Source organism: Neolamprologus multifasciatus, chromosome 19 (genome assembly GCF_963576455.1).
Source record: "Neolamprologus multifasciatus chromosome 19, fNeoMul1.2, whole genome shotgun sequence".
NCBI classification, from domain to species: domain Eukaryota; kingdom Metazoa; phylum Chordata; class Actinopteri; order Cichliformes; family Cichlidae; genus Neolamprologus; species Neolamprologus multifasciatus.
Window position 1 is genome coordinate 24,896,274 of NC_140457.1, and position 12,871 is coordinate 24,909,144.

At 42.5% G+C, this 12,871-nt stretch overlaps 1 protein-coding gene across 3 annotated transcripts in view; it reads right to left on the reverse strand.

Annotated features, from left to right (window-relative positions):
- Window positions 1-3,306: 3,306 nt before the first annotated feature.
- The window catches only part of kcnh5b (potassium voltage-gated channel, subfamily H (eag-related), member 5b), a 199,346-nt gene continuing 189,781 nt past the window's right edge, over window positions 3,307-12,871 (reverse strand). For 2 of the 3 annotated variants that reach the window (XM_085144145.1, XM_085144144.1), the window contains exon 13: window positions 3,307-11,439. In XM_085144145.1, the coding sequence (XP_085000271.1) occupies window positions 10,345-11,439 (1,095 nt within the window). In that variant the 3' untranslated portion in view covers window positions 3,307-10,344. The remainder of the gene's footprint in view (window positions 11,440-12,871) is intronic. The other variant, XR_014871273.1, reaches the window with a different exon arrangement.

Below are 12,871 nucleotides of genomic sequence, written 5' to 3' on the forward strand. Positions count from 1 at the left end.
TGTCGCCTGCTCTGGCCCCTGGAAGACAATTGACTATGGTTGCCGGTGTCTCTAGCTTCACATGTCTGAGAACAGAATCACCAATTACCAGAGTCTGACCCCCGGCGGGTGTGTCACCGAGTGGGGAAAAACGGTTAGACACATGAACGGGTTGGTGGTGTACCTGGGGCTTCTGTTTAGGACTACGCTTCCTCCTCACCGTTACCCAGCCTTTCCCCAGCTGCTTGGGGTCTGCCGGGGAACAGCTAGCGGGGCCTACGCTATCTTCGGCTGCACCAGCTACAGGGGCCTGGCTAGCTAAGGGTGAGAGCAGGGTGCAAAGCCGAGTCTCCAATTCAGTAATCCTGGCCTCCAGAGCTGCAAATATGCTACATTGTTACAGATATCATTACTGCTAAAGGAGGCCGAGGAGTAACTAAACATCTGACACAATGAGCAAGAAAGTGCAGAAGGGACAGGTGAAGTAGCCATGGTGCTAACGGGTCGGCTACGAGCTAAGCTAGCGAAACAGTACAGAGACAGTGAGTGAATACTATAAATTAGGTAGTGAGTACACAGAAAGTGTGCTTCGGATGAAGCACGTGAAGATTATACTGTGAAAAAAGAATGTATTTAAAAGTTGTTAATTAAACTGCTAAGCAAATAAGCTACTCAGAAACACCACTGTGTTTGAGCAGGAACAGGAAGCGATACTATACCACTAGTGATGGGTCGTTCGCGAACGAAATGGCTCTTAGAGCCGGCTCTTTGAAGTGAACGACGCGAGCCGGCTCCTTATTGCGAGCCGTGAGGTTGTTTTTTTTGTTGGTTTTTTTTCTCCTTTCTCTCACCCTCTCTCTCGCCCTTTTTTCCGCTAAACTCCACATGCGCGGCCTGTACTTTGCGCTGGGCAGAGGGGGGAGGGGCGTTAGTTACACTGGCAGTAGCACAGGAACAGAGCCAGAGAGAAAGAGAGCGAGGGACAACAACGTCACATTAGAAAGGTATAGTAATCATCCGCTATTTTCAGTTGCAGATGATAAAGGATTCAGAAATCATGCAGGCCCATATGACAGAGAATGTGCATCTTCTTTTTGTTTTCATATTTTAATTTATATTTAATTGTGTTGTGGTTTGCAGTGTTTTGTGTTGTTTCACTTTAAATTTGTAAAAGGAAAAAGCTAAAAATTTAAATAGTTAAAATTTGAAATGTGAATAGTTGATTTTTGTATTATATGATTTATTTATTACATTTTATGCGGAGTGAATAAATAAAAGTATATTTACGGTGGCCCCTAGAGACAAAGCACAGACAAACTCCAAAACACGTACAAACTCCTAAGCATGTACAAACTCCAAAACACGTAAAAACTCCAAAACATGTACAAACTCCAAAACGCGTACAAACTCCAAAACACGTACAAAGTCCAAAACACGTACAAAACACAACAGAAGTGCTCCAGGATGCTAGGGCGCAGTGTTGAGCTTTTGTTACCCAGTGGCTACACAAGCCAGGAAGTTTCAACAACCGGATTTGGTGTGTGGTAGTAACAGGTAAATGAACTTTTTTTTTTTAATTATTTGAATAAATATGAGTGCTTGTCTATAAATACACAAACAATACACACATGCTCTCAATTGTGTAATTTAAGTGATCTGGGTAGCTCTGTTTTGGAAGTTCAGTTAACGCTAGAAATGTGTTTTGGAGTTTGTACGTGCTTTTTGGAGTTTGTATAAGCTTTAGAGTTTGTACGTGCTTTGTCTCTAGGGGCCATATATAAACATATATAAATAAAACCACTTTTTTTTACATTAGTAATTCCTTTTCTGCATAATTTTATATTATTGTTAATGATTAAATAATTAAAGCAACAAAACAACCTGAAGAGCCGGTTCGGAGCCGAAAGAGCCGGCTCTTTTTAGTGAGCCGAGCCGAAAGAGCCGGATCTCTAAAAAGAGCCGGAAATCCCATCACTATATACCACAGAGCGAGCGAGCGAACACCAAGTGAGAGCGCCACCACCAGCCAACAAAAGCATGTAAAGTTTTTGTTCAGTGAGCAGGAAACTTCGTACTGAACTACAAGAAGTGATTGGAATCAGGAAACTGATTTGTGCTTTGATACTGAAGCGTCCACTCAAAGAGCCATTTCAGCTAACATACATAGTATTGGAAGACTCCTTTAAATCTTTGAATTCAGGTGTTTTTATCACTGTCACAGGTGTAAACAAGAAGCACTCTGAGGGTGCAAACCTCCGCCAAGGCAGTTCACTCTCCAGGCAGTGTTGTATTTTCTATATACTGTTAGTTTTCCTTGTACTCTTTAAACTTACTTAAACAAGTCTAAGTGCAGGCTTTTGTTATTTGCCCTATTGAAACCCTATTTAATATTCGTGATGTAATTTTGACTAGAGCTATTTTTTATTTATTCATGTGGGTATAGTGCATGTGTAGCATTTGTTTCATCGTTTAGTAAAAGTCCTTTGAATGTAATAAATATCAAGGGAAAAAACATTTTTGATCAAAACTTTATTTTGTTTGTCCCCCCCCCCCCCCCCCCCCAAAAAAAAAAAAAAAAAAAAAAACTTATTCAGGAACATTGTACATGTATCCAAGGTGGTTAGGGCACCTGACAAGCATGCGTCCTGCGTGAGGTGTTCTGGGCATGTCCCACCGGGAAGAGGTGGGACAGACCCAGGACACGCTGGGTTTGCCCCGGGGCTTGGCTGGCCTAGGAACGTTTTGGTGTTCCCCTGGAAATTGGGTTCGGCACACGTCCCACTGCTGCTCTTCCCCAGCGTTGTGTACACGTTCTGACCTCATTCCTCTCCACTCCAGCGTCACTAAAAACAGCTCCATCATCACCCCATGTTGACCCACCTGCCTGGCTCTGCCCCTTGAGCTCATTGCACCAACCCTTCCCTGCAGCTGAGCCAGGGACCACACCATCGTCACAGATATGGAAATGAAAGTTACAGGAACTCAGACCTCGGAAACTTACGTAAAGTGAGTGTAGTGCATACACGCCACCTGCAGTATGTGTACAGCAGCTGGCCCAGAACCTTTATCCACAAAGTGTATTTTAATCCTTCCTTTTCTCATGCCAACCCTCTCTGCCTAGTTTCATGAAATCTGTCTGAGTCTTGCTAAGGTAGTGGGGAAGTGGCTTTGACTTTAATGCTTTTAGCCACCACAGCTCAATAAGGTTCTTTGAACTCCTTTTAGGTGTCAAAAAGCAAAAGATCATTGATACATTAATGCTTGTTTTGGAAGATGAGTGCAAAGGAAGCTCTCACTGAAAACAGAGAACCAGACAGGAAGCCCAGCGAGAGTATCCCAGACGGATGTTTATTATTCTGACACTACAGTTTAGGTGTGCAACTGCAAAACAATACATGAGTCAGTGTGGGAATCCAGTGCTGTGTCATACCACTGCTTCAACAATACAGTAGAAATTGAAAACATTCCAGCAGAAAAAAAAATAGAAAAGCTTTTCTAGTGGGCCCCATTTATTAAATTGATCCAAAGTTTGAGCTAAAGGTGAGATTGATGAAAAATTAATTCAGGTGAAAAAAGTCTGCAGGTTGTGTCCATAAGTGAAAAGATAAAAAACAATTCTATCACTCTCCGAGAAATGACTTCCATTTCTTTTCGAGTCATCTCGGATGCACTATGCAGAATTGAAAACAAACCAAAGGATAATTTTAATAAATGAGGCCCCTCTGTCCTGCCCGCCCATCCCAAGATTGGCGCGTTTGTTGTTTGTCAGTCAGTTGGCACGACAAAGAAGACGGTGCTTCATCAACATGCTTAAGGGAGCAGTTGCAGTTATGTGAGTGGGGATCATTGAGAAGGGAGAGAGAATGGAGGATCAGAAGGGTGAAGGTGGAGGAGACCTAAAATGACAGAACATAAATAAATAAATAATAAAACTAAAAAAACAAGGTGCTCATAGGAAAAAGAAGTGAGACAGAGCAGGACTTCCTATCAGGTTCAAGGCAAAAGACACAGAAAAGCTTCCAAAAAGTAGAGAAAAGCAAAATATTTTTTTCAGAAATAAAAAGAAAAGAAGAGAGAAGGGAAAAACTTCCATCCCTACTCCAGAAGAAATTCTCAGAGCACAGAGAAGGGACAGTATTTGGAGTGGGGGTGGGGTTGGAGGGGGGTTTGTACATTCAAGCGGCAAAGCCGAAAAATCCTGTGCTGAAAGGTGTGTGTGTAGGTGTGTGTGTCTGTGTGTATATAGGCCTCAGATCACAGAGTTGCCCTTCACTTGCTTGTCAAATTAATAAAGCCGAGGACGAGGACGCTGCTGTTTCTCCTCAGACAAGCCGTAAAGTTTCAGGTAAATTCGCTGACAGGAAAGCTCTCAAACTCAATCTAGTGCTGCAAGTTCTCCTGTGAGCCCCCTGTCCTGCACCTCATCATGTACTGCAACTACTCAGGGGATGATTTTTATGTCTGAGGACAGAATAGCAGTATTGTTAATGCAAAATTTAGGGTCACTTCTTCAAACTTGATCTTACTTAGCACTCCCAAGGTGCTCACAGTCTCGTCTTAAGACTTGCTGCTGCGTGATAAACAGACAACCAATTGGAAACCAATATTTTTGAGGTTTGCATCCAGGCCAAGACTTCCTGTTCCGTCTGCTGATCATTGTTTGCATTGTTTACAAAATGCAAGTACGTTTTTAAGAACCTGCAAAAAGCAAAACCATCATTAAATGGCAGCTGATGGTTTCTAAACTGCATTTAAGGTGCATTTAAGATGCAGCTCATCTTATGCTGTTGACTTCATGTTTACCTGCATAAAACCAGACTGTGCTCAGACCCTCAGTAGGTCTGTAGTACCTGGACTATAAGGAGACTATAAAAAGTCAATATGTGTCTGTTTATAGAGAACACATCGACCAATACATGATTTTTAATGAACAATTACAAAAGGAAACCTTCATGGTGGATTGATCTGATTAGCACTTTGCAGAGGTTTGGGTTGACACTCTGACCACTATGACTCACACATTCTCTTCCTGGTAAAGCTAAACTTTAATGACACTGTTTATTTTAATTTGAACTCCATTTGGAACGAGTACAAACATGACTGTGGAGGCCGTTTGAGTACAATGAACTCACTGTTGTGTTCACCAGAGCAGTTTGAGATCATCTTCAATTTTCTTTAGCTTTGTGACATAGCCCGTTATCCTGCAGCCGTCAGGAGATGGCTACACTGATCATAAAGGGATGGACACAGTCAGCAACAACACAGGTAGGGTGTTGTCATTAACATGATGCTATGTTCATACTAAAGGGCCCAAAATGTGCAAAGAAAATACCCCCTACACCCTTCCACCACTATTAGCCTGAAATATTCACACAAGGTAGGATGAATCCATGCTTACACCTACTCCAAGGTTCAATGTGTTGTCCATTCAGAGATGTTTATCAGCATACCTGGGTTGTAACAAGTGATTATTATTGTTGCCCTTCTATCAGCTCGATGTAGTTTGGCCATTTTTCTCTCATCAGCAAACTCTAGTAATGGCTATGTGGGAAACTTTCAGTAGATCAGCAGTTTCTGAAAGCCTCAGACCTGCGCGTCGCACCAACAAACATGTCACTATCAAACTCACTTAAATCACCTTTCTTTCTTATTCTGATGCTCACTTTGAGCTTCAGATGGTCGCCTTGACCATGTATGTGCCTACACGCATTGAGGATCCGCCATGTGTTTGGCTGATTAGATATTTTGTTAATAAGCAGTTGAACAAGTGTATCTAAAAAAGTGGCATTTAAGTGTTCATAAAATACATTCTTTAACCCCTCGCATTGAAAAGCAATGCTACTTAGTGACAGCAAGAGATCCTGAACAAGTCAGCTATAAATGAAACCAAGCTGTTTATTTGGGGTATGAATAATGTGTTTTTTAAAATAAAAATACACATTTTAGTTCCATGTTTGATACATTGTACTCTTTGCTTAATGGATATTTATTCTAACACATATTTTACTGCACTGAATAATTTTAAGAAGACATTTTTGAATCAATTATAGGTGATGTTCTGGGTGAAAAGTTGACCCTAATGTGATACTTTTAGGTTAAGGAAGTACTCTAATTCTCTTTTTTAGCACGTGCTGTATTTGTCTGTAAGGAAAATCTTTCCGTCAGGTAGAGAAAAACAACATATGATATACTCCAAACACAAGTATGTGGCATTGATCTCATGTCTTTTTGTGAAAACATATTAGACTCCTCCAAAGCCACAAATGTAAAGAAATGATCCCTTTAATGTCTTAAAATGTTTCTAAGGAGTTTGTATTGTGGCTTTATTTTTGTTATAAATTCTAATATGATAACATCCGACAAAACACATGTCTTTCAGATTCTCCCTAGACTTAAGAAGAGAAAAAGTCTGGGATGTTTGGTACTTTCTGAGAGCTATTAAGTAATTAATTTTACTGCTGCACTCACTCCTCCTCCTGCTGTGTCAGTAAGTGATTTCCTAGTTTCCCAAAACGCTTTTAACATTTCCATAGAAGAGTCTTTGTTGGTAGCTGAGCGTATGGTGGGGGTTAAGCCACAGTGAGTCATGCCCAGTTGGTCAAACTACAAAACCCTTTCACACACTACCATCTGCAGATCCACAAACATTAAAGACCGCTGTGTATTTTTGTCTTGTACTATGTTACTGTGGCTAAATAAGCTTGTTTGGTAGGTCTCACCGTGCACAGTGCAAAGTGTGAACAAAACCAGATCTTAAACTGAATTTCACAGCTTCAGTTGGAGAACTTTGAATATATGCAAGCCAATATGTGGAATGTAGCCTTTAGCTTGAGAGAAGATTGTTTTCAAGATCTCTTGTCCAAAGGTGAAGCAAGAGATCAATGTGAAAACCCCCTGATGGATATACTTTGAATAATTACTCTAATCCTGGCTTACCTATCTATCGTTACTATGACCTATCACATAGGAGAAGAAAGAAGAAAACTTAGGGTTCAATTGTTTGAATAGCTTTGCGTGATATTGACTCCAACTGTTAAGTGACGTGAAGCACACTGGCATGTTTTGCACTACACACATACATTGGGAGCCATCATTGAAGATGATTTCTGCAACAATCACTGGAGCCAAGTTGACTGAAAATGCTGCTGCGTTTCCCCTGAGCAAGGCACTTGCTGCTGATTCCAGCAGGGGATCTGCTTAGCGGCCTGAAGCACAGAGTATATGGCCCGCCGTGGCAAGTGACCAAGTGTGAGTGTAAAAAAAGATGTTGGTAGAGGGAATGGGCCTGTGCTGACAGGATTAATTTCCAATTTAAATTAAAAGTTGTCATTTGCATAAGTGCAGCCATTAAAACTGTATTCTTTCCAAATTGAACAACTTGATTAGCATGTCGTGACAGAAATCTAATGTCTAACTCGGACTACTGTGATTTTATGCCAATTAGCATCATAAAGTTATAATTTCTCATTATTTTTCTGCCTGTAGAGAACAGAGAGAAATGAATCTGAATGAGCCTTCACACCTATAATCACGAGAAATGGCAGGAACATTCAGAATAAATGCTTTGTTTTTGCTGCACCAAAAGTTTCTCCAGAATAAAAATCACGAGTTGTAACTGGGCTCATTAAAATTATAGCAAAACATCCCTTAATTTACTATTTTTCAAGCATGGGTGTCAGTCAAGATCAGACAGCACAATATATGTCTTTTGAAATGGTCACTATATCAGTTTGTGTAGTCATGATGGTTTAAATTTCTGCTGTGAATCCTAACGGCACGCAGAGGGGGCAGAGATGAGGTGTGAGAACAGAAAGAAGACATGGTGCCAATAGCACCACTGAAAGGCATCTAGGTTCTGATTTGTTAGAATTCTATTGGTCACTATTGGTCAAGCAGTGTACATTCATCCATAGAGTAACAATTGATTGCATTTCACCACTTTCCAGACTACATGTTTTATGTCGACAATGGAGGGCGATCGCTTTGGAACTTGCGTTTAGATGTATCTCCTTGGTGTTGCTTAAGCTACTAATTTGTCTTGTCTGTAGATTTCCTGGATCAGCAGTGTGACATTCTGACAGTCAATCAAGTTCAATATGACGCATTAGTCTGGTTAATGTGAATCCAAAGAGGTAAGACTTATTCCTAACAGCCTCCTGGAAGACATCTTTAGGGTTTGTACTCCTATTTGTTCACATGGGAGATGATAGAGATTATCTATGCTTATCAGAAGCTCAGCAAAGATGTAAAGCGAGGCTAAATATTGAGAGGATTGATTTTAATATGATATAGAAATAATTGCATGCAGGTTCCCTCTAAGGACTGATTTAGCCTTCAGCAGCAGGAAATCTACAAGAGAACTTGTATGACATAACCATGAATCCCTTTCAACCCTATTTCTAAACATTGGGTCAACAAAGCGTGGATTGACTGAATGGCTTGGAAGGTTGTAGCATAGGGTTAAAAAGTGTTTCTTTTTATGTCATTAGATTTCTTGCAGAAGCAGTTTCCACACCCATCCACTCTTTTGACAAAAGCCTATAATGGAGTATCTCTTTTTTTGTCCTGTCGCCCTCCCTTCACTCCCAACTGGTCGCAGCAGATGGCTGTCGCTCCCTGGGCAGAGGAAGCAACATCCAGAGGTTTCTTCCTGCTAAAAGGGAGTTTTTCCTTCCTACTGTCGCCAAGTGCTTGTTAGAAGATACTTTGCAGCAGCATCAAAACAGGTTCTTGTGTTTAAACCAAACCATTCACTGTGCAGAGGACAAACTGCAAAATCCTCAGTTTTGAATCTAATTCTTTACTTTTTGGCATATTTACTACTGTTCACTATTTAACTTACTATTCATTCAGCTATTCATTTGATATAACCACCAGAAAATAATTAAATGTTTATAAAACTTTCATGATGGCTACTGTACATTTGTGTTCTTATCGTTGTCTTATTAAATATGATTCTGAGAGTGTGTGTGTGTTTTTTCAGGGAATGAGCGCTGGTAGGAGGAGGGACATTGTCCAATTCACAGAGGACCTGAAAAGACCGTGACTTCTGACAAACCAACTGATCTGCCTTGTGTGAAGAAAAGGTCTTCGCGAGCCTTCGGGGTTCACACCACGAGACGCCTTCACACTGCATGTGTATGCACGAAGCAAATGTGTCACTTCTCACACGTGTATTTGTAAGCACTGCGGAGCATAAAACTGCTCCTTCACATGCAGATTTTTTACAAAAAATGATATAGAAAGTACGCTATTCCATTTTCATGACTTGCTAGCTTTGAGGCAAAGCTGTTGCTGCTTAATGGAATTCAGAGCAGACTTCAGAGAGACGCTAGCTGGTTAAGACTGCCGTGTGTGTTGCTGGGGCCGTGGGATTACATGTCACTGTGCTGAGTGGACTTTTGCGTGAACTGTGTTATTTCCCCAAAGCCTTCTTGTCACCCCAACTTTACCCAAAAGTGCATTCTGCCATCCCTGATTCATGCAGAGGAATGGAACAAAAAACCCCAAAGAAAACTAAACAAAAAACATCATTCATCAACGAGATTACAAAGGTACAATATTCTGGCAGCGTACCCGAGTGATGCATAGACACAAGGAGGGATCAAACAAAACAAGCATTTTTCAGGGTTTACCAGATATCAAACTGAGGCCAAGGGCATTTCTGTAATCAAAAATAGAAATCAATGATCATTATTATTATTATATATATATATATATATTAGAAAAACATATCAGAAATTCCCCTCCCTGTTTTAACAGATGCTGATCCTCACATCCTCACATCTCTGTGGTGTGAGAACAGAATCACACATCTGCTTCATCTGACAGGCAAAAGAAATGAAACAAAACCTCTGTCCCCTTATGTATAAATAATCCATGCACAATCCATCTGCCTGTAAACCCTTTGAGATTTTCAATGTTTATAGTGCTACTAGTATGCAAACCCTGAATGTCCACATAGTAAATTCATCAATGAAAAATATTTATATGTACAGTGTAGCTCAATAAAATGTCTCTTTGAATCTTATTTGCATGCAGTCAACTGCATAATATACAGGCAATAAGTACGTTTAGTAGTTGTTTCTTTGGCAGGCCAGAATCCAGCTGGACATGCATAGAGAGGTATGTACAATCAAAAAGAAAACAGAGTCCAGGTGACTGGAGAGTAAAGACTCTCACATCACCTGGAGACAAAAGAAAATCAGTGTGCAAACAAGAAGCCAGTTTTTTGTTTTCAATTTGGAATTGAGACCAGCGGTGTACGAGAGTCCACGAGGATGCCCAAAAATGAGAGTAACCTTGAATTGATAGAGCTAATGTTAATATAATCTCGCGCACTCTGCACCGCTGGTTCAGCTCTCTTCAGAGCCCGTCGTCTTTCTCTGAGTCTGGAGAAACGGGCCTGGAGACGGTGAAAATGTCTTGCCGTTGTATTTTGGTTTTGGGTGTGGCGGAGGCAGGTGGCGCCCCCGTGGACGGCTGTCTCTTATCCGACAGCAGTTTGATAATTTCAGCTACCTGACTCTCCAGGGCGCCCAGACGGCCTCCCAGAGTCTGGATGTCCCCCCGGAGCTCCATCCGGGTCTCGTGCAATGCAGCCTGCAGGGCCTGTTCCGGTATGGGGCAGAAAGAGTGAGGGGACCCCACTCCTCCGGGAAGAGGGCTGTGGAGAAGTGGGGTAACTGCCGCTGGGGTCCGCGGCTCCCCTGCCCGGTCGATGCGCAGCTCGCTCTTAGTGATTCCACTGTCACAGGAGTCCGTCTTGCGAAGTGGGTTGTTGCTGGAGACCCCGCCTTCCTCTCCATCCCTGCTCCCCCCTGTTTCCCGACCTTTACCGTCCTGAGAGAGCATCTCCACGGAAACAGCCTTGACATTGTTGTTAAGACCCTCCTTCCTCGTCTCCGCCGGAGCCATGTTGTTTTTGAGGCGCATCCAGCCACTCGCCTTGGCGGCCGGCTTTCCGAGCGCAGGGCTGGTGCTGACTTTGAGCCTGACAGTTTGCTCGCTGGCCCCTCCAGCAGAACTGGGCTGCAGCTCCATGATGTCACAGTTGTTCTGCTTTGCAGGTGCCTCGCTGGGATGGCCGTAAGCCAGAGAGCTCTGCATGGGTGTGACCTGAGACACAGTCAGAACGCTGCTGCTGGGTGGAGCCCCGTTCTGCATGGAGGTGAGGGGCCGCTGCAGGGTGAGCGGCAGGGAGTGCTGCAGACTGGAGTGGCCGAGCTGCAGGGTGTGGGGATGCAGGTGCTGGTGGTGCTCCACCTGCAGCTGGTTCTTCTCCAGGTCTAGTTGCGAGGCAGCTGCGGCTCCTTGGTTGCGGAGCTCCTTCTGCTGCTTGAACTTCTGGAAAAGCTTCCGGACAGGATGGTCCTGTGGGATGGTGAGCTGTACCTCGTTCTTCGCTCGCTGTCTCTCCTCCTCCTCCTTCTTCACCTCACTGATCTTGCGGAAAATTATCTGCAGGGGGAGGAGGGACACACATAAATAAGCAAAATGCAGCTTATCTGCAAACTTATCTTTTCATATGAATGCTATGAATAGTAATTCTGTCTCCGGTGCTCTCCGCTGAGCATTGCACATAATTCATCAGAGATAAAAGCACTTTTCTACAACATGAAGTAAACAAAGATTTATTATTATTATGGAAATCTGATGGTCTGTTTTAACATTTTTCACTTAAGAACACATGACACATTCTTCCTGCAGTGCACTCAGGTACTGCAAAATGTAGCTGACTTCTGGACAGTCATGTTAAATTATCCATCAGTGCTCCTACACCTCGCCTGTATTATTCAGCCTGGCGCCAGGCTCTCTTCTGGCTCCTCTTACACCCTAATTACATTGGAAATGACAGAAATCCCTGCCAGGCAGCCAGCCAGCCATCCAACTGGTAATTTAAGTGTTATTTTTGGTTAAAATGACGGTGCCCAATGGATGGGGAGCCGAGTCGATGTTTGACTTAAAGATGGAAGCGAGGGGAAGTCGCTCACTTCGCTGCCCAGCCATAATTGACCCAACTCACCACATCTAGCACATCTCCTAAACTCCTTCCATTCATCCATCCATACTTCCTGCTCGTCCAACCTGCTGCCGAGAGCTGCTGAGCCAACCCAAGCTAGAAGCTGCTCTGAGCTAGAAGAGAATCTGTGGTGGGGGTGGGGAATGCCTTACGTGTCACTTCATATCTCCATGTCTACCTGGAGGCATAAGCTGAAAGATTAGCACTTTTAATTAAATGAATTTTTGGCAAGAAGAGTACGATTTGATAAAAAGTAAATGAGAAGCGATCACTGGTGGGCTTTGTTCTCTTCCTCATTACCTTCTGACAAAAACAATGAGTCCACTGTTGCTGAATACAAATCAGGAGAATCTCTGTCACAGCTGAGCTGATGATACACGATGTGATCGGATTAAACATGATGAACCGTCATTGCTTCATATCAACTAAAGCAGTAAATGTTCCTTCCTATTATCATGATATGCATTGCAGATGTTATACAAAGTGCATCTAAACAGTGTGATTAAAGTGCTTCATCTGGTAAAGTGAAAGGGATACTGAGTGTCAGATGAAATTAGATTAAATGTCAGCAGATGTGAAAGTGCTGAAAGGAATTAGTGTCAGATAACTGTCAAGTAAAACAGAGGTTTCTTTCATCACAGTCCAAACTAACTCCCCCGGAAGAAATATCTGGAACAAATATATTTTTGCCTTTTGTTTGTGTAGATGAAATGTTTCACTGACGCTTCTGCCTGTTCAGTCAATTTACCGATTGAAAATGCTGGCCACAGGGACAATCTCCGCCAATCCTCTTAGAAAACGTCACATAGAGCTTAATATTAGAGTTGCTTTAGTGCACCCACAGTGGCTACAACCTGCAAGCCCCTTTGC